Here is a 27836-nt window from a genome sequence, read left to right as displayed (position 1 = left end):
TTACTGTTTATTTTTTTCCTTTTGAATATGTAAAAGGCAGCGTTGTCCTTTCAAATACCAGATAACCATTTTCTTGTGTTTCTCGCTGAGCCTTCTGTTCCATCATTTTTAATCTCATTTGCTTGCAAACCCCATAAACCCTGACTTGGACCCTGCTCTGCGGCTTTGGCCATTGCTGAGCTTCTGAACCAGCCCTTTTGTCGGTGTGAATGTGCTAATGCTCTTCTTTAACCTTTAGCCATTTTAATTTACGAAATTAAATAAACCTTTGATTCTTATGTTTTCTATATTTATGACCTAATTTTTTTTATCTATTTTTCTCTCTTTCTCTCTTTCTTTCTTTTTCTTCCTCGTCCTTTCTTCCCTCCCCTCTCCCTTCTTCCCCTTACTCCTTTCCTATGTCTGTCGTCATACATGTCACCTTGGATCTCACGGGGAAACATCCACGCTTGCCACATGCACCAAATTTGTTTTTAAACAACCATGTTTTCCCCTCCTGGGAACCATTGTCTGGCACCTGCAGCGACCTTGGGAAGTCCATCAACGTCGTCCTCCTTTGTTTCATTGCTTCTCTCTGCAGTGACTCTGCTTTTGCTCTGTTAGAAACTTAAAATAAAATAAAGCAGTATTTGCTTGAAAAGGCCTGGGTCCCACCAAGGCGTGAAAGCAGATAACTTTGCTTCAGAGGATCATGTCAGTTCAGAAAAAAAAAAAAAAACAAAAACCACAGAACATTTAAAAAAAAATGTTTCATTTGAAAGAGTCAGTATTTTGTAACAAGGAAAAAAAGGTTTAAGCCAAGTTTTTTCTCTTTAACATTTTTTTGTTACTTGTAATGAATTTTCCCTTTTTAATGAATGTAAAGAAAGATTTTTGTTGTTGTTTGCTTGCTGTTTTTCATCAAAGGAAGGTACAATATTGAAAACCTTTTAAGATGCTGCTTTTTACTCATTTCTCTGCACATCTGGTGCTGATCACCACTGTATTGTGCAAAAGGTTTCTAAAGCCCCATCCACAAATCTAAACCCACAGACTATAAAAAGAGAAAGAAGATTTTGTCAGAGGTATCCTACTGGTTGCCCGAATGTCTCTGTGGGCTTTTGCATGTGGATTCAAATTCATGGCCATTAGAAGGTTTTCCTGATGCGGTGGTCTGAATATAAACATCTTGTGGGAATTAACACTGAAGAGATTTCTTTCTTTATTCCTTATGTGGTTGAATCCTTGCGACTAGTTGGCCCCTGGTGTGCAGTCAAGTATCTCATGACCCATGATGGATCTGGGGCACAATGCAGCCCATGAGCATACACATTTGCAATGGATGCTTGTCTAACATTTTCTGGTTTTCCACTACTGTGTGATCAACTTCATAGAGCTCTCTTTGCTTGGCATTTTAACAGAAAAGATTAGCTTGGATCAAGTTACCTGACCAGCTAAATTATTATTATTATTATTACTGATCGTTAATAATATTCACAGTTAGCTGTGCATGTGACACTACCAGACAGGATTAATCCATGGTGTAAACTGGTGCAATATAATGCATCTTTGTTACCATGTTACCAAGTTCTGTGTATTGCATTTCGTTGAACAAATTTCAGTTGACTTTTTTCTATTCTCTTGTTCTTACTTTAAAACAAAAACAAAAAACAACCCACCACACAGAAAAAAACCACCAACAGAACCGCCCTGTGCCCCTCGTGAGTTGTCTTGGTTATGGTGTCCTGGTTTCAGGTTAAACCATGACAGATGGGAAATCCATTTGGCTCTGATGCTCTTCTCGAAACCGGGGGGATGTCACCCTCTGGGTCTCTCCTTTCTCCGTGAGTGGGCCTGAGGTTGCCAAGGGTGAAACTGTTGACACAGTCGTTGAGCTGTCTGTACATAATGTCTCAAATACTATGAGTTGCCTGGAATGGGATTAGTCTTTCTAACAAAATTCTAATAGGGACAAAGAAAAAACCCTGCCGTCAGTCTCGTCTAACTGTGCGGTTTATGCTGTGCATATAAGTCTCTGCTGTGTTTATTCGGACCTTGTTCATTATGATTTGTGAACAGCTTTTCTATCTAAATTATAAACGAAAACTTTGTGCAGGTGTTGCACGCAAAAGCATGTGGATTTATTTGTAAAAAAACCCCTCACCTCCAGTGTTTTACAGTATAGGAAATTTGTTGGATCTTTTGAGTTTACATCTTGGTGTTATGGAAATACAGCAAGAGTAATCATAATTCTAAAAAGCCGTGTGACCTTCCCCTATAGCTAAACTTAATAAGTTCCTCTGTTAGCTGATATCAGCTCGCACCGTGGGTTTCCCCTTGGGCACAGACGGAGGTCACTAGCAGAGGCTGAGCATCTCCCCTGGGAGAAAAGGCTGAGAGAGCCGGGCCTGTTCAGCCTGGAGAAGAGGAGACTGAGAGGGGACCGTACCCATCTCTACAGATGTCTGAAGGGCCAGTGTCCAGGGAACAGGGCCAGGCTCTTTCCAGTGCTGCCCCGCCACAGGACCAGGGCAACGGGCACAAACTGCCACACAAGTTCCATCTGAATAGGAGTAAAAACTTCTTTACTTTGTGGGTGACAGGGTGCAGCACAGGCTGCCCGGAGGGGCTGTGGAGCCTCCTCCTATGGAGGCATTCAAAACCTGTCTGGGTGTGATTCTGCGTGGCCTCCTCTAGGAGAACCTGCTCCGGCAGGGGCTTGGACCAGATGATCGTCAGAGGTCCCTTCCAACGCTGACCATGCTGTGATATCTCACCCAGCTCACAGGTTATTAAAATTACCTTGTCTAAACTGTAACTTCATATAGCGTTGCGTGGAGAGAGGGTGGCACCTCTGGAGGCTGCTCTTCCTGTTCAAGGAGAGGTGCCTTCAGGCGGTGGAGATGCACCATGCTTTGCCTGAGCGTGGGGCTAGGAGAAGCCCAGGCACGTAGATGGGAGGTCATTTACAAGGCTAGTTAATTGAAGTGAATCCCATAATGGCAAACAGGAATCCAGTCAACATGGAATATATGCAAAAAGAGCTTCTGTCCCTGTGTTTGTAAACATAAGGAGCATAACTGATATTTTTACCACCAGTTGATGTGGATTCCTAACATGTCAGATACTAGATAAATGTCAGGTCCTTGAGGTCTGACAGTCAATGCTGGACAAGGTCCCAGGCCTTATTCTTGATGTAAATAAAATACAATTTTAAAAAGTTTGCAGAAAAGCCAGCTCTCTTTTTTCTATGCTCAGAGGTGGGACCTAGGTTCAGATCTGGAACCAGGAGTCGTTCAAACGCTCAGATTTTCAGCACATACACGCAACCTTGCAAGCACACACTCCGTGTGAACGAGTCACACCTACTGGAGGGCTGGAACACTGACCCTTAGAAAAGATCTTCCCGTGTGTGTGATGAACCGCAGGGCCCTGCAGGATCTCACATGTCCCATGGGATTCCAGCAGCCCTGTTCTGAGTTTGTTGTCTTTACGTATTTTCAAAGATGTTTGTCAAAGCATTACTATGGCTGCCTTCATTTTCCAGGAGGGCCTTGCTTGATAATGTTCTGCTCCACCAGGATCGGGTGCAATTGTTCACACCTCCTAGTTTCTGCTAGATAAAAAGTTTTTGAAGCTCTCCTGACTCTTGAAGCTGGTGGAGTGGCACAAGCAGCCAGTGTGTGCATGCAGTAGCGTACAAGAGGGGCAGCAGTGGCAGTGGTCAGATTGCAGATCAGCTGTTCAGATTTACAGTCTGGTTTACTCCTGAAATGAGGATCTTTGTGTGACTCTTTGCTTATAGTTTTTTACTTTTTTGCATGCTCATATTCCCCTTTTCATCATTGGAAAGGGAGTCAGTCACAGGAAAGTAACAGCTTGAAGCCACGCGGTGTTGGTGGCAATCTGAAAGGAGATCAGTAGTGGGTTTGGGAAACATCCATCACCCTCTTGTCTTGGAAGAAATGCTCCACAGGCTGCTGTGTATTTCTGCTACCTAGCAGCTAAGTTGAAAGCAAGCCTAAATCTGTGGAGCCTAAATCTGTGTGGGAACAGAAGCTGTTGCACTTGGAATAGAGGGTTGCTTGCATGCTGCTTTTCCCCACTACAAATTGTGTGGAGTGTCTGAGAGAACGAGGTCTGTAAAACGTGGCACCCCTTGTTTAAAGGATACTTGTGAGTCTTTACAAAGTACAGCTGTAGCATCCACTGAGAACAAATAGCTTTTCTCCTAGGTTGGTTGGGGTTTTTTCCTTCTGATGCATGACATGAATTTTTGTTTTGTTTGTTCCCCTCTCTTCTGCCAAATATTGTAGGACCTTTGAGATGCCTGGAATAATATCTGCTTCTCTCCATCCCTTTTTTGTCTCTTTGTCTGCCTGTGCCTGAACATTCTCTGCATGCTCTGAGACACCCACCCCAGGAAGATGCATCTGAGTAGTTCTGCTCCCTTTGGCAGGGCAGATGTCTGTACGGAGTTGCAGGAAGTAAAACTGATGGGTCATTTCATTTTACACTGTAACGTAAGGGTGATTACAAAGGTCAGTCTTGCAGGAAGCTCATTTTCCATTGAAAAAAATAATCTGTAGTGAATAAATTCTTCACTTCTTTAGAATTAAGAACTCAAATGTTTGAACATTTTTTGTTTCCTTATTTGATTTGTGGAAGTATTATTCCTCTCAGTCCTGAGACTAGCAAAAGGGACTCGGCAGCAAGCGTCTCATCAGGTTGGATGTGCTCTGGATCGGGTCAGAGATGTCCACCGCCTCTTTGCGCGGGAGCACTCGCTGGGTGACACTTGTGTACTCTCACAGGCACGGTGGTAGCAGCTGGTGCTCAACATCCTGACGGTTCATTTACACCCTTCTTTTGTGCACTGAACTGGTTTAGGCACCAGCAAACTTGTTATGGATATTAAGTGTCTAAATATTAGTTTGATTAAATACAACATGATTTTAGCTATAGGATGGAGTGAATAGTTCTTGAAGTGTTTGTAGATCAATTCAATTCAATCAAATGTGCCAGTCTGTGAAACTGAATAATATACTACATGCTTCCTGCATTTTATAGCAACAGCAGAATGCCTTTACAAAATACATACAGAAAAGAGAAATGCAGCACCAACAGTCTCAAAGTTCATGGGGTCTTTAACAATTCTTATATTATTCTTCCTTATTGCTCGTCTCTGAAAGATTTGGAATATCAATTCATGTTATGAATTAGAATTTATAAAGCCAGAACTAGTGGAAGAGATTTGGAAGTTACTGAAAATTGCAGGGCTTTCTTAGTAGCCTAGAAAAAAGAAAACATTGCAGGCCATTACAGTTCCACGGCCAGAAACTTAAGATCTGAGAATAGCACAAAACCAAGGGCATTCCTCTGCAGATTTGCTCTTATTCTCCCCAACTCCGTACTCTTCTTCCTGGCAGCCTTTCCTGGCGTAGCTGCTAGTGTTCCCTGGGGTGGAGGGGCCGAGCGGGAAGGATGATGTTTTGGAAGGGAGGGAGAAAGGAGAGGTGGCTTGTACCTTAACTGTTCAGTAGCTCTCCTTCGGGTGTCTAGAGAGAAAAGAGTTCTTTTGTATTTGTCATAGCAAAAGTTGGCTCTGTGGGGACAGTAGTGCTTGGTGTCATGGACAGCACAGAATCCCAGTGTAACTTGGGTGCTCTGTGCCGTGCTGTGCATCAGCTGCGGGTCACTTTTTGTGGCTGCAAGACCACAGCAGTCCGGGTTAGAACTGTATCTTCACGCTAATTAAACCAAACGGACTTGTGAGGAAACTCAGAATTATTTTGTAGGTATATAGGAGCCCTCCTAGTGTAGTTTTCTCAATAGTTTATGCCCCTGCTTTCTAAACAGAAAAGATGGGACCCTGAGGCACGGCGGAAGGGTAGTGGGGCACATCTTTGCTACGAGCTGTTGGTTATATTGGTTCCAGCGGATCTCTGGCAGTCGCAGTGGCTGAAGCTTTGCTGTTTCAGGGGTGCTTAGGGTCACAGAGAAAATCAGTGGTAGGTTGGAACATCTTAACCTGTTGTTCTAGTCATAAAACCATCTTTTCTGTCTACTATATCTGATCTTTTCTAACCTTTCATGCGAAAATAGCCTTGCAGGTTATCTGATAACATGCCTGGGGTTTGGACAAGTTTCATAAAACCTGGGATACCTGCAAGAGCTGTCTGATTTCTGTCTGTGAGCATTTAGACTTCTGTTCATGTTGTGTTTTCAGGGCCTCACAAGAAGCTAATGGAAGCAAAATTTAAGGCAGGCTGCTGTAGATGGAGTCATAGAGCCCTCACTGGGCCTTTGAGCAGAAGCCTGGCACCTTCTCCATCGTACATGTTGCCACTAGCAAGATCAGTCGGTTTGGGGGGGCCTGGTAATTGCTGGGGTTTTTTTTGCAGAGCGTCTGTTGTCCCACTGGATCCTAGTGCTTGCCAAGGGCTATCAGAGAACTAATACTCTGCTTCCCAAGCACTAGTCACAGAAATGTAGACACATGCACACACAAACACGTGAGAATCCGCCACTTCATTGTCAGTGGAATGGCAAATGTTGGAACAGGAACCATCTTTTTCTTCCATTTTTGCTTTCTGGTACTAATCCTAAGTAGAAGAGGTGAGTATTCAGGCAGGCTTTTCTGCAGTAGGGCTAAATAATCTGCCTAAAATCCATGTTTAGAAAGTAACGCGGTTTTCTATTCAACCAGATTTGATGGAGAAAGATACAACATTCTGCTCTGACTTGGGGATTTCTGTTAAAATTTCATACTTTATTCCTGTGCTCATCTACCTTCTGCTTCCAGCTTTTGAATCGTGTTGTGTCTTTGCTCAAATAAAGTGCCTTTATTATACATACTGTTCTGCTTCATATAGGGCTACAATCACCTAATTCCTCCCTGTACGTCTTATTTGAAGTTACATTGACTGAGTTTCCAAGTTTGGGGTTTTTTTAATTCTTCAGCCATGATTGTGATATTTCCCTGAATCGTCTCCTTCCTCAGCATATTTTCTGAATAGCTTTCCCCCATTAGTCATACCGATGCCAAAGACAGAGGGATTCTTTCATTTCCAGCTCCTTGTATCCCTGCTTATACATGTGCCTTAGGATTGCCAGAAGTGAAATGGTAACAGGCTGGCCCAGGATCCCGTGGGAATGCCTGAACCTTTTGCTCTCCAATGGCACAGCGAACTGATTCCTGCACAGGGAAGGAATTAGTTCTTTCCTTACTATTCATGTAAAGCAGCTTGCCCAAGTCCGATACTGTGTGTAAACACTTAAGGCACTCGCAGACGGCGGCTCTGTGCTGCCTGCTGAGGACACGGAAGTTTTGGCCGTGCCACAGGGCAGCAGCTGTCCTTGTCCTGAGGGGCTGCAGTTGTTGCAGTTGTTGCAGTTGTTCTTCCTGCAGTTCACGTGGGTCACACGCAGCGGTTCACAGCCCAGGAGTGGGCAGTGTGTAAGGTTGTAGATGTGGTTTGTGCCACAGGTAATTCCTGACCTTAAGGGGCTTATAGTTGATACTGACGGGTCTTGTAAAAGCTGGTGGGGAGAGGAAGCAAAGAGTAGGACTCTCATTTGAATGGAATTTTCCAGAAGATGTTGTCTGGCACATGGGAAAATTCCATCTGTCCTAGGACCAAATACTTCGTCTCACTCCAGCTCTGATGACTGAGATGAGGTATATTGTGAAGGCACGACAAGGAACCTGTCATCCCCCCTGTAATGCCTTCCATAATGCACCTTTAGCAGCCTGCCGAGGAGCTCATTTCCAGAAAGGTGATGTAGATGAGAAAAAAAAGTTTGACGCATCTTTAGCTTTTTCTCCAGGAGCTGCTGTGAACAGGAACATGTTAATTACTGAATAATTCATGCCAGAATCCTGAATGCATTAGAAGAGAGAAAATACGTGGCCTCCTCACTCCCTGCATGCATCGGAGGGTGATTAATTCATTTAATTATGTAGCTTGCTCCAGGGTGCTGGCACAAATGTTCTGCTGAGCATTTAATGGACTTGTGATATAGGTGTCAGTCGAGTGCCTCAGAGTGACTTCTACATACAGTCAAATTCAGAAAGAAACTTTCCTGTTGGAGTCTGGATTCCTAAATACACATCAGGGTCACAAAATGAAACAACACTCTAAAAGATGCTAAAGATGTTCCGTCTCCTGTTTTCAAGTAATAAAATGTGTGGCAGAGGGTATGGCGCTCTGGCTGCAAGCCCTGGAAATGATCTCTTCACCTGTCAAAGTCAGCGTAGGTCGGGCTGGGGGAAAAAGGTGCTTTGCTGGGCTTTTCTGCAACGAAAATACTCAAAGTGTTCGGGGGTTGTGACATCCAGCACTAACAAAATGCAGCAGAAATGAAGGGAATTGCATCTTAATTGAAAGAAAAAACAAAAATACTCTTACAGACAATGACAGATATGCTGCTGTTGTTCAGCTGGCTCAGTAAACATCACTACACAGCTCTGTCAGGTGCACACACAGGCCTTTGCGTGCCCAGTCCCGTAGCGAGAGGCGGATTGTGTGGCAGCTGAGACTAGCGAGCAGGTTTTGAGTAGTTTGGTACTTCTAAAGAGGAGCTGAACTGTATGAACCATCAGCTGAGTGCTCTGGCTGCAGATCAGCAGCTTGGGAAGAATTACTCTGAACACAACAAGGGGAACAAAAAGTAGTTTGTGTGCAGGGTATGATAATAAGAGGCTGGGAAGCTGCTGCTGGCAACCTGCAAAGCGGTGCCGGCTGGTTTTGTGATGATCAAAGGCTCTGACAGGACTAACTGATGTGTTTGGGCACTCCCTGTTTCTAAGCAAGTGCTCAGCATTTTACAAGCAGGTAGAAAGTTAAAGGCACTTCCCCTGAAGTTAGTGCTGTATGGGCAACCCCGTGCATTTTCTAGGTCTCCATCACCACCTCTCACCTGCTGTCCTCTTGTGTACTGGAAAAGGCAAGGTATTTTTTTCTGTTCTATAGCTGGGGAAACGTGGTGGAGATGGGGTGTGGTGGCAAGGGCAGCTGCTGTGACCGAAACGATGTCAACAGTGTGTCAACAAGGTGTGACAGTCTGCTTATCTCTACCACCTGCCTCCTCAGAAGGCTACTTGGGTTGTTGGCTGTACCTGAGCCCAGGCGCTCGCAGAGCATTCCCCAGCGAGCCCAGCTGTCCCTGGATGAGGTGAAAGGCTTTACCGCTCTCAGCTCCCGATAGCTGGGTCTCACTGAGCGACAGGAAGGGGCTTCGTTCCTCCTGTTGTTTTCACCAAGTAAAGGGCTAATCGCTGCTGAGGCCCTGCAGGTATCACCGGGAATTCTGTGTCCCACCAGGGCGAGTCAAGCCTCAGAGTCCAGGCTTCGCTTACACTTGTCCTTGGTGCCAGGCTGGCAGCGCCGAGGTCGCTCTGGACCCTAGAGGCAGCCTTCATCTTGAGGAAGTGGTGGAAGGAAGGAGGAGCCCTTCCGCCTTCCAGCTAGGCGTATGTTATGGTAGGAGAGGTCTCTGTGGCCTGCTTTCCAGGCCTTAGCCCAACAGGGAGGGGAAAAGCCCGTGCAAGTGAATCTGTCTTTTCAGGTAGATGGTCCTGCACATCTTGAGGATAAAGTACTGGTTATAACACAAGGCTGCTAGAGAGAGGGTGTACGTTCTGGAAGTTTCCCATGTGACCTAAGCGTAGCCAAAGTTGAGCCATAACTAGCCCTGACTCACTTTTTAACTACAATGCTTTCTTTTCTTCTCTTTTTGGTCTCTAAAGCCAGCACTAGCCCTACATCAGGCCTGGGGACTGCTGCCATCGTAGGCATTCTCATCGTTATCTTCGTGCTGCTCCTGGTGGCTGTGGACGTCACCTGCTACTTCCTGAACAAGTGTGGCTTGCTGATGTGCATTGCTGTCAACTTATGCGGCAAATCCGGCCCAGGAGCCAAAGGCAAAGACATGGAGGAAGGCAAAGCCGCCTTCTCGTGAGTACTGTCATTGCTTATATTGCTCCTTCTGCTGAGCAGTGTGTCCTCTCAGCAACTGTGGAAAAGAAACTGTTTTAGGGAGTTCTGGGTTCCTCATCTGATGGGAGGGCACTGAAGGATCCTGGGCCATGCTGGTTCTGCTTTGTATTTCCAGGAAGGGGTTTCTCCAGCTCTTTTCTTCTTCTGTTTTTGTCCTGTTCCTGTTAGTAGCCTTCAAATGACTGCCCCAAGTGCTCAACATCATGGTGGTCTGGTAATAACTGGAAGGGGAAGCGACAAAAAAAAAGTAATACACTGCTTAGGCCCGTCTGTTTCTGTCGTTCACTGTTGACGTTTGCAGCACGTCCTTGCAGGCGGCTGCCGGGTGTGAAGGGGAACCAATCTGCATGTGATTCCTTTGTTACAGGAAGGACGAGTCCAAGGAGCCTATTGTGGAGGTGCGGACTGAAGAGGAGCGGACCCCCAACCACGATGGGGGAAAACACACAGAGCCCAATGAGACCACCCCACTGACAGAGCCAGAGTATGTTGGCATTAGTCAATCTTAGCACAGGGTCAGTACGTTGCCCTCAGTTGTGTTAATCCCTGATCTCTCACGCCCATGACTTAGGGCAGGAAGAGAGGAAGAAAGGTAACATCTCCGTGTTCCATTTGCAACTTCCCAGGGAGGAAATGCCTCCTCTTTTCCTCAAGATTCAATGACTCCTGTTTCCAGCCCTGGAAGGGAACGGGGAGTAAAGCGATGTTTCTTGAAAGGCCTGTCCTTGGCAGTCCTGTCCAGCGTGTAGATCAGGCACCTGTCCAGGTTCACTGCAAAGGATCCAGCGCAAAAGCAGCCACCAGCGAGCACCGGCTGCTGCTTGAGCTCTGCCCTAGCAATGCTGGAGGAGCGCTCGGATGCCCCATGGTGAAAGCGGTCCTCTCTGCGCGTAGCAGCAGAGTAGCTACACTCTGGATATGGCAGAGACAGGGCACGTCTGGGTTATTCTGTGAAAGGGCTGAGAGCTACCTACCAGCTTTGTTGATACTGGAGAAACAGGTGGGATTGGCAGGTTTAAGTATTGCCCACTGTCTGCATTAAGCTTTTTCCTAGACTGTTGGAGTTCTAGCATCCTCTGAGTACTTCTCCATAGCTTCTGGAGTAATAATGGAAGAAATTCACTTCAGGAAGCTGCTGAAATGCTGGTTAATATTTGGGTCAGGCTTGGGATTGATGGCACAAGTTGGGTTCTTGTCCTTCAGCAGAGTCATGCCGGTGGTGAGGTGGTCGGGCTCTCCTACCCGCATGCTGCTCGCCTCCATTGATTACGGTAGCCGTCGGGCCCACTGGTAAAATGGCTCTGCTGGAAACCTGTGAGGTGGGGGGAGAAAGGAGGCTACGCCCACAAGCAGCACTGGAAATGCAGATGCACAACAGTGAGGAGTAGCTGGGATTTATATTGTCCTGGTTTTCTTGTCTAGTCTTGCCAGAGTTTTACCTCAGTTGCCTCTACAAAGGCTTTCTCTCTGCCGATGAGCCTGAGGTGGTGTTCTCAGGCACACTTGCTTCTCATGGAATAAACCGTTTGTGTCTCCAGCTTTGCATCCGTGTACTTGTTAAGGCAAGCAGTGCTACATCATGGCTGCTAAAGCGTAGTTACACTGTCAGGCATTGTCCTAAAGCAAACCCTACTCCAGCTAACACAACAGGCTGGAATCTGGTCAAAAGGGCAGAAAACATCACCTCAAAGCTGCATGTATGTATGTGTATATATATATATATATGCATTACATGTACGTGTGAGAAAAAGAATTACATTCTGTGCAGTTTGATGAAGGTCTTAGGCTTGCAGGCAAAAGGACAGGGCCAAGATGAGGGACTGGATTCAGGGGTCCTACCCTGGGACCTTGTGGCGTGGTGATGGAGGGCACAGGGCTGCCAGCTCAGGGAACTGGTACAAAGCTTCCTTGTGGGTTGGGTGGAAGAGGCTGAGAGGAAAGTTAGGCTAAAAGAGAAAAGTCTCTGTAAGTTGGCGGGGTGGTGTTTGGCTAAGACTTGAACCAAAAGCTGCGTGTGAACAAGCCATTCCTGAAGGTCATGTTCTCTTTGCTCTTTTTCTCTTCCTCGTTATTCTTCAGTCATCCCAGCCAGCCCTTGCTACCCTTTGCATGTTTGATCTCTGAAAGGTTTCTGCTCCTCTGAGTACCTCTCCATGTTCTGTGTGTTGTATGGATGTGCCATGCTGCTCCTGCACCACCTACCTGCCTCCCGAGTCACACTCTGCTCCCCTTTCCGCTGCTGTCATTTACGGGCTTCATTGTCTCTATTTCTCTTCTACTCCTGTCCTCTTCACAGGCACCCTGCCGATACCGCAGCCACTGTTGAGGACATGCTGCCTTCTGTAACTACGGGCACCACTAACTCTGACACTATCACTGAAACCTTTGCCACTGCTCAGAACAGCCCCACCAGCGAGACCACCACGCTGACCTCCAGTATTGCCCTGCCAGCCACGGCCATTCCTGACTCAAACGCCATGTCACCTGGCCAGGCTACTCCAGGCAAAGGGGCAGCCGCCTCAGTCTCTTCACCACCACCCTCCTCCACCCCCAAAGTGGCCCCCCTTGTTGATCTCAGCGATACCCCAAGCTCTGCTCCAGCTACTAATAATTTGTCTTCAAGTGTCCTGTCCAACCAAGGTGCAGTGCTCAGCCCCAGCGCTGTTGCTAACGTGGCCGAGACCTCCAAAGTGGCAGCTGGTAACAAGCCGGCTGCCCCAAGCCCTGCAAACCTCACTAGTCCTCCAGCTCCGTCAGAGCCCAAGCAGGAGGTCTCAAGCACCAAGAGCCCTGAAAAGGAGCCTGTGCAGCCCAGCACAGTGAAGAGCCCAACAGAGACAACCAAGAACCCAAGCAATGTGAAGAGTGAGGCTGCTTCAGGCAGCACCACAAACCCCTCCCAGAATGAGGACTTTAAAATGGACGAAGGGACCTTCAAGACACCAGACATTGATCTTGCAAAGGATGTTTTTGCAGCTCTTGGCACTACCACTCCTGCCAGTGTGACTAGCGGGCAAGCTCGCGAGCTTGCTTCTTCCACTGCAGACAGCTCTGTACCTGCTGCACCTGCAAAGACCGAGTATGGCTGCCTTTAATCTTCTGTTGGTTGTGTGCTGTGTCTCTTGTGCACTGGTGCTTGTGCTGTGTTCTTGTTGGGTGTTCTCCTAACTAATCTCATTGTTTCCTTAGCAAACTAACTCACCTGTGAACCAGCTAAACAGGGCTTGGCTTTGAAGGTCCAGGAGGAGCAGGAATAGGCTGTGCCGGGGAAGCAGAGGAAAGACAAACCCAGGAATTTATCATAAATACGTTATTATTTAGAGTTCTATGCAGCTTGGTCTATCATAGGTTATTCTTTGATGAACAAGATGAGAAGCAGTTCAGTTCAGTGCAAAGGGAGTGCTGTCCTCGGAGACACTGAGCTCCTGCGGTTCAGTGAGCACAGCCACCCAGGTTCAGTTTCCTAACAGATCAGTGGAGCCCTTCAGAATTGATTTCAGTGTAAGGGGGGGGGCAGAAGTTAGCGCCATGAGACACTGTAAAAGCATCATACCTCTGGATTTGTCCTGGCAAAAGGATAAGGCAATGTGATGCTGTCTGAGAGAGGGAGAGCAGTCAGCACACTTGGGTCAGGATAACTTGCCGGTGTGTTGGGATGGTATATTAGAGATGAGTCTCTATCCACTGTACCGGGTCTCCTCGTTACCCAGCTGATCTGTTCCGAGAGGAGCAACATGCCCCTAGGCAGGACAGCCCTAGGGGTCCTTTGGAGCCTTATGCCACCTGGACAGGAGCCACTTTCCTCAGCTGAGACAAGTCTGCACCTTGTGTTTGGCAGGAGACACTGTAACTGGAGAGTGAAAACAGCACGAAGTCCTCACCTGGTAACTGGGGGGAGGGTGTGCAGCTGTTGTGCAGATGTTGGACAAGAACACTCTTGCTGTGTCGGTTTGGATGGCAGTTGCTGACAGAGCCATGAGCACAGAAGCCTGGAAAATGCTGACTGGAAATGGATAAACCACCCTTGAGGGGACAAGTCCCTAAGGTCCCTGTTCTTTCTGGCTTCCTATTTGGACACCATGTGTGGATAGAGCAGGATGAAATAGGAATACCTCATCTTTCCTGCCTGAGCAGGGTCTGCACTTTATCACGAGAAAGAGTCCTGCAGAGACAGCTCAGATTTACGGTGGGAGCAGCTCCCAAAACCAAAAGACTGAGTTCAGGCTGTATCTTTAGCTTTGCAAAGGAAAGCGTGTGGAGGACGCTGGGCTCTGCACTGTCAGCTAGATCGCTGCCAGGAGCCCAACTGGCTGTTCTAGGTTCACAGCTCGCTCAGGTAAATCCAGGCTATGTTACGGCAGCCACGCTGGAGACATACCCTAAGTCACAGCTCTGGTCAGAACTTTTTCCGTCTTCACATCTCCAGGAAAATGACCTCATTCTGGAAGTTCTGTATTTGTATCCAAAATAAAGCCCTGGCCTTGATCGTTGGCTTTGAGGCTGCAATTGCAGTGTGTGTTAGCGCTCAAAGAAGTGTCAGTCAGACACTGTAGGACCAGGAACCTGGCTCTTTTCCACATCTGAGTAAAAACCCATGCTGGTTTACTTTGTTATTCAGGTCCCTTTACATCTTACGGCTCTCATCTTCCTACCTCCCTGCTGTGCTCCCGTCGTCCTCCCCTAAGGCAGGAGACATTCCTGCGTTATGCCCCACACAGCTGCGGAGCATCTGGCCCTTCTGGAAAGCCTGGGTGGCGGCGAGCAGATGCACCAGGGTTGGGGGGAACCAGGCAGCTTTGATGGGTGCAGCTGAGCCACTCCCAAGCAGAGAAATCCATTTTGGCTTCAGTTCAGTACACCCACAGCTGCTGCAGGGTGGTGCTGGGTGCTACAGAGAGGCAGAGTAGAGGATCGTGATCTGGTACCGAGCTGAAAGGAGGTAGGAAACGGTTTGCCCACAGTAAGGAAACATCTCGACTGAATTAATGCAGTTTCGTCTGTGGTGTAAATGAATTTGTGGTGTGGTGGGATGCAGAGCTGTGCTCTTTCTGCTGATCCAGCCACCTCCTTCCACCTTCCTGCTCATCTGCTTCCCTTGGCACAACTCGGTACCACAGCTTAGATTCCTCTCCCCTGCTCGTCAGGGTGGGTTCCGATGGCAGTCCTCTCAGACTGACTTTGTGGCTAATGGGCTGGAACAAGCACTTCAGGGTGGCCACCAGATCTGCCTGGTGTGGCACTTGTCATGGCTATGAAGTGTTGGACAAACAGACTTCTCTGCCCCTTCAGGAAGGTGCCAGAAGGCAGGCTGATGAACCTGAGCTGTAGCCTGTGGAGATGTGCCCTCTCTTACACTTACGATAATGTGTTCGGCAAAATTCACTGCTTCCATGTTTCCTTTCCTGCAATGTGCTGGGAAGTTCCGGGACTGACTTCCTGTAGGGAAAAAGAATTTCTGCTAAAATGGGAGGACGTTTGGGTGGCATAAGTGAGTGATGGTAAAATCAAACTCCTTTGCAACTGTGTGAGTTTTCCCTTCTGCTCCTTTTTGCACACTGCAACATGCCTTGCACCTCTGCTGCAGCCTGCAACCTCGTCCTGCTAGTGTGTTAACTCAGGGCGGGAGGAAAACGAAAAAAAGACTTCACTAGAGCCAAATGCAGCTGGGGCGGGGGGTGAGCTTGGTTTTACTTAGTTCTGCATCTGGAAATACTCATTTTGCTCTCTCTAGCAAGGCAAAAGTTTGCTTGTTTCCAGAATCACATTCTTTCCTTATCACTAAATCAGCAATAGACAGTCTGTATTTTTCTGACTCTAAACTGTGCCGTTTTGGTGATTCTTCTTCAGGAAAATCCCAGTAGAAGACAAATCTGAAGTGCAAGCAACGGGAACTAAGACACCTCCAGCAGAAGTCAAGACGGTCCCCAATGAAGCCACACAAACAAATGAAAATGAGAGCAAAGCATGATCAGCGACAGATGAAAGCAAATGACAGAACAACTTCACCCAAGCATATAAAACACAAAACACAACACACATCTCATTCCTCTAGTGTCTGTTGCCTTTTTTTAAAAAAAACACAAACAAAACAGAAAATGCATAAATGGGGGGCGGGGGGGAATCTCTCTCTTTTTCTTTTCTTCTCTTTTCTTTACTTTTTTTTTTTTTAAAAAAAGATTTCTAGAAAGGTTCTATTTGTTGTGCACTTGCTTTTAAAAAGTAATACATTTTAAAAACAGGGTTAAACCCGTAACCAAATCAGGGCTTAGCTGACCCTGTGTATATTCAAATAAGCAAAATTGCAAATACCATTTGCAGCGTGGTTGGGAAGCTCAAAATCAACTAGTCCTAGACATTAAAAAAAAAAAAAAAAAGACAAAAAAAAAAGAAAAGACCCTGTTCTTTCCTTCGTTAGTATAGCAGATATAACCACTGTACCTCTTGGTACAGCTGGTACTTAAAGAACAAAGTCCACAATTTATTTTTATACTTTTCATCGAGTTTGAAATATGTAAAGCCTCATAAATAAGTTATAATTTCTGTTCACCTTGTATTTGTTCAGTATGCAAAGTGTCTTGAGCTCTTTGTGACTGAATTCTGTTCTCCACGTTAGACATTTATTTGGGTTTAATTATCGGGTTTTAGGAAGAATGCCAAAATTGCAGCTTCGGGGATGTATTTCAATTTGCAGTATTCAGACTCTATATTTCTTTAAATTTTATGTTAATTTTTGCCAACTTTTGTTCTTTCCAGTGTTTACAATTGACAAATATTTTTTTTAACTTTTGTTGTGTTTAAATGTATGTGTAAAATAGCTGCCTTTTTTTTTTTTTTAAGTAAATACAGTCTATAGATACTAGGTTAGCAGCATGCTTGCTTTGCAAAGGGAGACATTTTAAAACATGGATGTTTACAGTAGTTGTTTCCCCTTTATCTTTTCTTAATTATTGTTATTATTATTGTTATTATTATTATTATTATTATTATTATTTCTTACTGGAGTAAGAAGAAAAGTAATGCTGGGTTTTGGTTTGGGGTTTTTTGGGTGGGTGGGGGGGTATTCAAACCACTTGTCACCAACCAAGGTCTTTATCCAGCAATCCACAGAAACACGTGCTTAACTTGGAACAGGAGAGTTGCTGGTGCGAGTCCTTCTATACTTAAATTTAGTAAGAGTTTAAGTCCCTTGCTGGACCTGGGCCTGACTGCATAAGAGAAATATCATCTCTGCTTTTTTAGGACATTCTCCCCTTTCCTTCATGGAACCCTCCCAGAGCTTTGAGAAGCAGAAGGGAGATTGTACAGTTAGGGCTGGCCTGGTCCCTCATCTCAGATGTTTGACTACATCAATTCCTCCTTAGTCCGTCAGGAAGTGCCGTTTCCTTTGACCCTAGAAAGCTGACTGAAAAGCAGAGACTTTTTGCACAAGGGTGCTTGGCAGCACGCAAGCCCCCCCCCCCCCCCCCCGAAGCCAGCTCCCTGGGCAGCTGGGTGACCCTTGTGGGTCCCTTCCAGCTGAACCGTCCTGTCACCTCGCTTGTACCGAGTCACCCAGCTCTGCTCCGCAGAACCAGAACTGTGAAATCAAGAGCAAGTGCTTGGAGATCAGCGCCAGGGCTCCCCGTGTTTCACTTGTCCTGGTGCCGTGTCTTTAGCAGCTGGGTCAGGGGGTGACGTGGTGCGTGCGCCCTCATTATGGAGGGGGAGCTTATCAGTGGCATTTATCGTTGAGAGTCATGGGGTAACGCCGAGATTTTGGGGTGAAAAGAAAGGAGGTTTGAGCAGAAGGAAGGCAGAGGTGTATAGGGGAAGACCAGCCCATTGTATAGAGATGTTCCTTCTGTTGGGGTTTTGGATTTTTTTCTTTTTTTTTTTTTTTTTCCTTTTGTTTTCTTTTTTATTCTACTTTAGATCTGCAAGCTTGTGCACTGTGGATGCGTGACTATTTTAGTGTGAAATGTGTTTTTTGTCATAGTATTGAAATAATAAAAGCTTCAACATAGTTTGGATGTGGAAGGTGTAGCGATAGTTCAGATTTGAAAAAAAAAATATTCAGGAAAAAAAAAAAAAAAGAGAACAACTCTTACAAGGAACAGAAGCCTTTAAATGAAAAATCAAACCGAGCTGACTATGGCATCCATTCCGTTGTGCTAAGGTGATGAACAGAAGGATGATGGGGGGGTGAGTAGACTGCAGTTTGGCTCAGGTAAATTGAGCCACTTTTATCAGTGTGTTCTTCTAAGTATGCAGTCTTTTACAGTAGCATCGCATAATTTCAAACTGTGAAAAATATTGGTCTTGTCATTTGCTAAGTGTGGGGGGGGTTGCATTTTTTCCGTAGCTCCTGGGATGCAAACAGAGGATGATTGGATATGCAGGCATAGACACTCATGCAATACCCGTCCTGAGCAGGATAGCAGGGCAGGATGGGTCCTCACTTCAAAGCCTTGTGTCAGATTCGGCCCTTGCATGACCCGTCACAGCAGTGTCGGTGTAAGTGTGGGGAAGTTTGGGCCGTGGTCCCTAGGATTTTTTTCTTAAGAAATCAATCCATAAAATGCTGGACAAAAAGCTACCGTGGTCTGTCTACGGCAGGGGAGAGTCCTTGGGGCAGCAGAGGACTAGTGGGTAGGCAGTGTGTACCTCCATTCCTGTGGGTGACTGCAACAATTTGTTCTCGTTTCTGCAAAGTTTTTGACTGCTTTTGTCATCTGTGTGTTACACCTCCTGAGTTATAACCCCCTGAGAGCTGAGCAGCTGCTAGGGAGCAGACGCTGCACAATGCTAATGACCAGAAACGTGTCCAGTGACCCTGGTCAGCACCTGTTGGTGAAAATTGCGGTAACTGTCACCTGGATTGGCATTTCTATCCTAAAAGGTAACCAGCTCAAGGCCTGATCCAACACCTGGCGGCATCGTTAGAAAGGACCCTGCAGGCTGCAGCCGGTTGGTGTCGAGATTGATGGGAGCGAGCACCGGTCCGAGGCAGAAGTGAGCCCTGTGATTGCCTGAACACTGGGAGTGCCCATCCAGCTCCTTGTCAATGCCCTCGTGATACCTCCCGGTACTTGTAGATTAATTCTGGAGAGTGGTTTTGTACTTGCCCTTAATGGAGAATAATTTGTTTTAATTTAGAAGTACCCCATTTCCAAGCTAGCTTAGGCTTCATTGCTTTTATTTAAACCTTTGAAGAGGGACCAACCTGATGCCGTTTACGCTGTATATGTTTATATATGTATCCATGCCATACATATATATCTATATGGCAATGCAGACTGATCAGCTTCTAGTTGTGGAGTGATTCCATTTCATGCTGCACCATACGTAACGATGATAAGATAATAGTGCATCCAGTTGTTCAGCTTTGAGAGTGGAGTTTTATTTTCACACTTTTTCTATGGAGTCTTCAAACCCCACGTTTTCACACTAGGCTGTTTTGATAGTTGTTCTCAGACCCTCCATTGACATCCTTACCCAGCATTCCCTACTTTTGGGGGCCTTCTATCTTGTTAAAAAAACAAAAAAACAAAAAATCTTTTTACCAAGTGAAACATCGATTCCACCTTTATTCCCATTCTCACTGGTGTAAATACTGATACTAACTGAGGATTTTGACTTTGCATTCTGTCAGAATACTGTGTTCAAATAAAAATTACAAAAAAAAAAGTTTGCGCCTGCAGTCTGCCCTTCTTTAGATGCTCTGCCCGGTCCTGGCTTCCCAGGGCTGTATTTGCACCGAGCGGAGCGCGGAGTGAGCAGTCCTCGAGGCATGGCCACAGCACGAGGGAAGCGTCTGCCGGAGGCTCTGGGCTGTGGACACGCGAGCGATGGTCGCGTCGCAGTCAGCCTGCGCGGTCCAGGCTGAGGATGTGCAGAAAGAACCTGCCCTGCCAATGCCTGGTGCCGGTGATGGGCTTTTCTGAAGCACCGAGTGTCATGAAGAGGAGTATTTTTAGTCCCACTGTAGGTAATTTTCTTGATGTAACTGATGCACAAATGCAGTTTCACGTCTGCTGTGACTCAGGGACACCTGCATTGCCCATAGCAAGGTGCTCCTCTGTCATTGGCTACGAAGGGGGGGGGGGTGTGTGCGTGTGAGTGTTGGCTTTAAAAGGGGTCCTTAACCCATCCTGAATTGGCTGCCTGAACTTGATTAATGTGGGATTAATCTAATTAAATTTAATTCTGTCCTAAGCATTGATCTCCCAGGGCACAGGAGAAATGAGAGCTCTGATGTGTGTGGATACCTGGGTCCTAGAACTGTTCACAGGAAAAGAAGACAGTAAATGTATTAAGCTAAAGCACCCGTTACCCCAAGGGAACACCTTTGTGCTTCCCCTCCAGCACCCTGCCCTCTGCTCTTGGCTGATGCTGACACTGGTTTGGGGTAAGACAGTATTTCAGCAGCGCTGCTGTCCTGGCCCCATATACTTTGGTACTACAGCTTTGGAAAAGGCTGTTGGAGGAAAAGGGACAGGAAAAATGAGCAGGAAAGAGTCTGTCTTCAGGGGGGGGTCTTTCATTGGGTGTCTTACTGTGGGGTTCCTTTTGAATTACGGTTCCAGATTCATGCTCCTCCGCTCCTTTATAGCTGTCATTTGTCTTTCATCAGGTTCCTGACTTCCCTTTCCTGACTCTCCCTTTTACACAGTTTGCAGAGTTTTCCCAGCCTGCTTTGTTCGGAAGCTCCTCATTCCAGTCAGTGGCATACAGAGGGCAGGATGGTGCTGTGGTCAGTCTCTGCCCTGTTACACTCCATGTTTGCAGTGCCGCGGTTTTTATCAGAACCCACCATGAACCATGGAGAGCAGGTGGATGGAGGACAGTGTCCTCAACCAAGATGCACATGTGCGGTCATGTCATACCACTTGCTTCTGCAGGAAGGTTGGGAAGTCAAGAGATGCTTTGGGAAGAATGTCTTTTTTTCTATGGGTTTTTTTTTCTTTCTCTTTTTTTCTAAAATTTTAGCTGAAACCTGCCAAAATGCCAAACTTTGTTTCATTTCTCTAGTCTGGGGTTGCAGAGGGGTAGCCGTTTACTTTTTCTTGTGAAACTCTCCACCAAGTCAGGCAAAGTAGACTATTTTCACACAGAAGTTTCCATTTGGTTGAAGAAGAGCTTTTTTTCTCACTACCTAATCATTGAAACAAAAGAATTTCAAGTACTTTCAAGTCAGGAAACTGTAACTGGTAAAAGTCACCAATTCTGTTTCAAGGGGGCCTCTGAGGTTGCTGCCTCCTGCGTTCCTGGCTTTAGCAGCTGCTTCCCTGAGTCACACCAGTGTCACCTTTGCACAACACCTGGCAGACTCTGTTCCCTGGTGTTTGGCTTGTTTCCTGCTGTAGCATCTTAATGAGCCATGAGGAACTCAGGTAGGCTTTCCTCCTCTCTCAGAGATTAATCGAGGGGCCTGGAGCACTTGGCCTAATTTACTGTTGCTGCAGAGCAAATGCCCATGTGTGAAGAGTGATGAGTTTTCCTTCCCTGGAGTCAGGGGTTGTGCTCAATGGTAAACAGAACTGAAAACCTCTTCACTAGCTCTTCAGCCCTTCATCAATCTTCAGTTCTACCTTTCTTGGTAATTTCAGCTTGTCTTTCCCTCTGCTGAGGCCATGGCACCCAACTGTTTGTGTCAACCTGGCTGAGCGTGTCTCCTTTTGCCACAGGCTGGGCTGAAGAGTAAGTCTAAGCGGGGGGGGGGGGGGGGGGTTGGGAGCTAAGGGAGGTAGCTGGAGATCCGCTGCAAGCAGTTGCTTCTTTTTCTTGTCTTTTCTAGACATTCTCGTTAGTTGACTTGTCATCAGATATAAATACCGGAATACACAAAAATGCTTTCAAGGCATCATTTTAAGTGCTTCCGTACTGAACTGTATGGAAATATTTGAGACCTGGAGACCATTTCAGTGAAGATGGCTCTCCCCTTGGCATGTTGGCCGATAAAGCGCTCTCGTGTTTGCTGCAAACTGGCAGGAAAACGCTGCACCTAGCGCAGCCTCCAGCGCTCTGGGCTGGGAGCAGGCACCACAGCCACGCTCTCTGTAAGGGATTAGCAGAGCTTGCAGGGGAGCAGAGTGGAGAACTTCTTCATTTCATTTGCTGTAATGAGATCTCTGCCTGGCTGCTAAATGAATTCCAACTCTTATTTTCCACAGCTGCATTATTAGCTTTGTCCTGCCCATAAGAGGCTCAGGTCCTGCAGGCTTCTTTCTCTCCACGTTTCCCTGGCTCACTGCTGCAGCTCAGTCACCGCTGCACTAGCTCATCGGGCCCTTGCAGCAGCACAGCACCAGCCTGCTGGCTGCTCCGAGTCATTTTATAGGGGAGAGTGAAGAGCACTGGGAGGGAGCAGCAGCCTTTTGTGCAGTGCTAGAGAATTATCCTCTTCTGTCACCCTCCTGCAGAGCCTGATGAACAGGAGAAGTAAACAATGGATCTGATGGCAGCATGAAATGCAACTTCTTGGATGGAGAGAGAAGGGGAAGCTGAATGGGAGGGGCAGAAGTAAAGACCATTTTGGTGCAGGTGACTGGGAGTAATTACAGGATCTGCCTACAGAGCTGCTGCACCTTTCAGCTGAAAGGCTTTGCTTGCCAGGCCGCTGAGCCAGCGGGGTGTCCCAGAGGCAAGACAGGAGAGCGCAAAGCTGGCGGCCGAGAGTGCATAGGTGGCTGAACTGCAGCAGCCGGTCCGCCTGACCTGAGGGGACAGACTGCAGGGATTGTGCGTGCTCAGTTTTCCCTCCATCTGGAGGGAGTTTATCTGCGCATATTCACAGCTATTGGAGAGAACCCTTCTCCCTGTCCTTCACTTGTCTCTGTCAGCCGCTCCCGGTGCTGCTGCAGGAGAGGCAGGAACCGAGGTGGTCTCTCTCCACCAGTGCGTAGGACTGGATGCTCCTGCCTGCATGCAGCACCCATGGGACGAGAGAGGGGTAAGCAAGAAAGACCGTCCCACCTCCACTTGCTGCAAATCTGCAACTCCAAAACACTCCTTTAATGAACTGACGATGAGCTCTTTGTACTGTGTATGGTTTATCTATCACAGTTCTTACTCTCTTAGACCTTAAGTGTAGCTTTATTCCCTAGGTTTTCTAGGATAACAAATAAAAGCCAGACTGCTGAGCATCCTAGTGACACAGCTGTTGCCTTGTGGGTATTTGTAATTGGGCAGCACAGACACTGGATTTGAAACAGCTTCATTAGAGCAAAACAAAATCCCCACCTTTGGGAGGGAGGCTTATGTGAGCAAGAGCAGAGCTGACATGCAGTGAGAGAAGGGAGCTATTTTGTATCAGTGCATGAGGGAAGGGGGAAAGGGATCTTTCGGCAGTTCCTGCAGCAAAGGGGCTGGAAAGGACAGGAGATCCCTGCTGCCCGTGGACTCGGGCAGCTCAGCACCTTGTTGGCACACATAGCCCAGGAGAGCATTTCCCCTCCCAGGCAGTGTGGTGGGACATGGCAGAGCAGGCAGATGAATCTAGCTGTGGTTTGGTACTTGGCAGTGAGATTTCTAATTTCATGCCCAGCAGAAACCAGAGTGGCCAGCTCCTCTGGGTGTGCTACACCTTAGGCAACGCTGCCGCTTTCAGGAGACTTGCCAGGTCACCTCTCTCTCTCTCTGTTTCTCACCTTTCTCTCCTGAGACAGCTGGGTTATAATGTGTCTGGGATTAAAATATACTGGCAGTGCAGCAGGGCCTCAGCGATGCTCTGACTCCCTTTGGTGGCTGACAGCTTCCATTAACTGCCACCTCCACTCTTCTGCCTCTGAGAACGTGGTCTTAAGAGTGTCTCCTGAGAGTGGTGACAAGGATTCACCTGGCTATTGGAACCATGCATGTAAGTGTGCCTGCCCTGATGGGGATGTGCTTTGTGTGAAGTGCCAGCTAGGGGAAGCTGGATGCAGCCTGCTCTGAACCACAAGCCTGATGCATCCTAGCAGGGCCACGTGGTGGAATGGAGGGCTGGGATTCTCTTGCACCCAGCTGGCCCTCAGAGCCTAAAAAAGTTGAGACACATGTCTCTATGTCTCTGGGCCATTGTGTGTGCTGCTGGAGACCAGACAGCCACTGTGTCTCCTTTCCTGTGGCTTCACCCACCTGGACAGACCGTATATCCACAGCACAGCTGGGTGGGCACCTTGCGTTTGGCAGCACACGCAGTGCACAATCCTGACTGGTAGGAGCACGGAGGCTGACTGGTGGCACAAGCAACAAAGCAGGAAAAGGCCTGCAGTCACAGCTTTGCTCCCAGCTGGCCAGCTGCTTTTTGTGCTGGAGGATGGTGCCATCCTCTGGCTGTCTCACTGGTGACAGGCTGCGTGTCCCACCCCGGAAAGGGCTGCGCTGGCTCTGGGGAGCTGCTGAGACCCTTAATGTGGAGGGAAGGAAAAGTAGTTCCCGGTGGGGGTTTAACCCTCAGCTGACTCTAGTCTTTCTCCTTCCCAATCAAAGCTTGAGAAAGCCCCAGTCCTTAAAGGTTATTTTAAAAAAGAATCCAAGTCTGGTATAAAAATCAGGGCAACGGGTGCTTGAGGGTATTGGTTGTGGATGAGCGGTCACGTTTCTTTCTTCAGCTTCCCTCTCCCAGATGGCAGGTCTGCTAAACTCCAGTTCAGCTGATCTTTCTATTAACCAAAGAAGTCCCTTTCACGGATTTTTTGCCCATGCTACCCCATTCCTGTCCCCTGCGTACGAACAGAAGATGACTTTGGGCATTAAAAAAGGCAGATTAAAATGATCTTAAACGCTCCTTAGGGAAATAACAGGCCCATGCTGATGTGCTCCCTGCTGTTAGCTGCCAGCAGGGCAGCTTCCCTCCTTGCTGTGCCAAATCAAGCCCAGATCTATGTTTTGATAAAACAACATGCAGGAGGGAGCACCAGCAGATCTATCTCCCTTCTGGTTTGTGCGCGCTGGGGCTGCGAGGCAAAGGCCGACCTGTTCAGCAGAGGGGAAAGGAGCATATTCCGCTCAGCAACCGGTGGAACATTGCGCTGAGATTTCAAGTCAGAAATTAAGCGAGGAAAGCCAGGATGGAGACAGCGGCTCCCCGGAGCCTCCCCACTGCGCTGTAGGTATCCGTGCAGGGCTCACCGGGAAGGGCTGCGGCCAAGGGCCCCTCCGCACCATTCTGCACATTACAGCCATCTGTACATTGTGAGCCCATTCCTGGTGTGCAGCCAGCCGATCTCACACACCGAGATACTGTTTTACTACAGGGTTGCACAAGTCTGGATGCCACCAAACAAAGCTGGCATGCCGCAGTACAAAGTTACAGGCGTTATATACAAAACCTTACCACACATTCCTTGCCAGGCCCATACAGATGATTGACTACGTGTTTGCATAGCTATTACTTATTTTGCTACTATGCATGCTGTCCGAGGAAAGGTCTCGTGGTGGGCCTGGGCCTTTCTCTTACAGGGTGATTTTCAGCGTTATAAGGCAGGTCATTCCCTGCCAGGGCGAGGCTGAAGGCCCCAAGAGCTCACGGACCAGCTTAACGCGAACAAGGCCACCACAAACATCGGGTGTTCTGTTTTGCCTCTCCCAAAGCTGCCTCCCGCGATTACAAGTCCCTTTATTAGCCATTCCTGACGACTCCAGAGGGTCAGCCTGACCCGAACTCCGTACACATACAGTTTAACAATCAGAGTAGGAAGAATTCGGGAGTTTCCACAAACGCAGGGGCCGCGCTGCGCCAGGAGAGGGACCCCTCGCTGCACGCTGGAGCCGCGGGCCGTGGCGCCCCCACCCCCGCGGTGGGTTATCTAAGGGAGGGCAGCCCAGCCGCGGACAGGGCGGAGGACAGCAGCCGGCTGTGCCCGGGGGGCGGCGGCGCAGCCACCCAGCGGCACCGGAGCCGCGACGGTCCCGCTGAGGCGGCGGCGGGCCCCGCGGGTGAGGTACCGGCCAGCCACAACATGGCGGCCACCGCCCGCCCGCCCCTTCGTTTGCATAGCCCCGCCCCCGAGGGCGCCGCGCCGGGCGCGCGGCCGGCGGCGCGGTTGCCATGGCAGCGCTCGGCGGCCCTGGTGGCGCCATGCTGGCCCCGCGGCAGGAGGAGGATTTCCAGCGGTTCCTCCGCCGGGTCGACAGCGTCAGTAAGTGTGCGGGGGGACCCGGGCTGGCCGGCCGCCCCTGGGGGGCTGGGGCGGGGGCTGGGGGTCGGCGGGGTGGTGCCGCCCGCGGGGAGGCCGTGAGAGTCGGGGCCGGGCCCGTTCTCCTCAGAGGGGCGGTGGGACCCGGGCCCGGGCCCGTTCTCCTCAGACAGGGCCCTGGGGGCTGAAAGGAGCGGGGGCAGGGAAGGAATGCCCGCTCCCCCCTCCCCCCCCCCCCTCCCCGGTCCGAGTTTGGTTTGTGCGAAGTCTTAAGAGCTCAGGTGTGGTGAGGCTTTGTGGGTGCCCAGAGTTGCTTTCTAAACCTAGGAATTTTTATAACGCAGAAGCTGTAAGTAGCGCTTGGAAGTGTATCTGTATACAGGAAGCTGTATTTGTAAATATTTCCCTTTGTAATAGCCGGGCTGCTCGCCAGTGCCTTCAAAAGTGTATGTCATTAGAGGCACGACTGGTCTGCTCCCTCCAGGATCACTTACAGTCCTTTGTGTATATCTCTTCTTAAATATATTGTTTTTTTCCATCCCCTTTTTAGCCACTTTACTGCAAGGCTTGAATTCCACAGACCCAGCTGTCCAGGAAAAAACGATTGCTGAAATAGAGAAAAGGCTCCATGACCCAGAAACCAGCAAGGAGGAAGAAAGCAGGACTGCAGTGAACAGAACCGTCATCAACACAGGACCTTCTGTAAGGGTTTTTTTCCCTTTGAAGTTCAAGCTGCATGCACTTTAGGTCTTTTAAATAACACTAATTCACATTCCTTGTCCAGGAGAAGAAGTTTTGAGCAATACTTACAAGTATGTTCTGAGTGTGACTTTATTTTTTTCACTAATTATTTTATTGGGAGGTACTTGCTGTTGCCTTCTCTTTGCCTTAAGACTGCTAATAACACAGAATACTTCTGTTGGATTTATCCAAGTTGAATGGGAGCTCTGAGGTGTCATAACTTGTAGCTTTTACCTGCGCTTCAGGAACTTAAGCAAAACTAGCCAAAGACAGAAGGGTCCCTTCATTAAGTTCATTAGGCTTTAATTCCTGCAGTAGAGTTTGGATTTCAGTGACGTGTCCCATTAAAGGAAATCTTTCCAGTAACGTAAAAAATTATTAAGCCCTTACTATCCTTTGCTTAAGGGTCAATTTGATATTCCCAGTATGCATCAGCCTGGCAGTTTCGGATACCCAGTAGCTTTAAAGAACTTAACCAAGTGTTCCCTTGCTGCTCTCGGTTTTACCAAAACATCTATGTGTGTACATGCATGTGCTGTGTTTCTCCTTTTTTTTAGGATACGGCAAATACAGAGGCAGTGAACGCAGGTAAGGCAGTGTTCTCGCTAGTATTTAGCATCACTTCAATCTGTTTTAGTAGAGATGGAGTTAAGGATTGCTGGTATTTCATGCAAGACCTAATTCCACTCCTGCCAAAGTCAAAGCTAACTTCTCTAGTGACTTCGTAATAAAAATACAGTCAGATCTAGCAGCACACTCAAGGATCTGACCAGTGTGGCTCTACTTGTTCATAGTAGGAGGCTTGTTGTTGTTTTGTTATCACATTCCGGCCTCTTATCTAAAAAGTTAGTATTCTGAATTTTAAAGGAAACAAGTTTTTCCTCTAGAGATGAAATACTTTGAGGCAAGTATGCAAATCCTAAGTGGTCTTTATCTGTATAGCTTGTCATTCGTGTTTCAGTTAATTGTTAAAATGTCCCCTTTAATATTTTCTTTGTAGAGAAATTACTCAGAA

The 27836-nt window shown here is 47.7% G+C and overlaps 1 protein-coding gene across 11 annotated transcripts in view; it reads left to right on the top strand.

Annotated features, from left to right (window-relative positions):
- NCAM1 (neural cell adhesion molecule 1) overlaps window positions 1-26759 on the top strand; it is a 170587-nt gene extending 143828 nt beyond the window's left edge. For 5 of the 11 annotated variants that reach the window (XM_080366742.1, XM_080366739.1, XM_080366744.1 and 2 more), the window contains 5 exons: window positions 9731-9938; window positions 10348-10464; window positions 12277-13059; window positions 15828-26083; window positions 26631-26759. In XM_080366742.1, coding sequence (XP_080222868.1) covers window positions 9731-9938; window positions 10348-10464; window positions 12277-13059; window positions 15828-15948 — 1229 coding nt within the window. In that variant the 3' untranslated portion in view covers window positions 15949-26083; window positions 26631-26759. The other 6 variants (XM_080366746.1, XM_080366747.1, XM_080366748.1 and 3 more) reach the window with 2 other exon arrangements.
- Window positions 26760-27836: the final 1077 nt, after the last annotated feature.

This window comes from Falco punctatus (genome assembly GCF_963210335.1).
Source record: "Falco punctatus genome assembly, chromosome: 16".
NCBI classification, from domain to species: Eukaryota; Metazoa; Chordata; class Aves; order Falconiformes; family Falconidae; genus Falco; species Falco punctatus.
The sequence above is the reverse complement of the archived record's forward strand: the minus strand, read 5'-3'. Positions and strand labels throughout refer to the sequence as shown.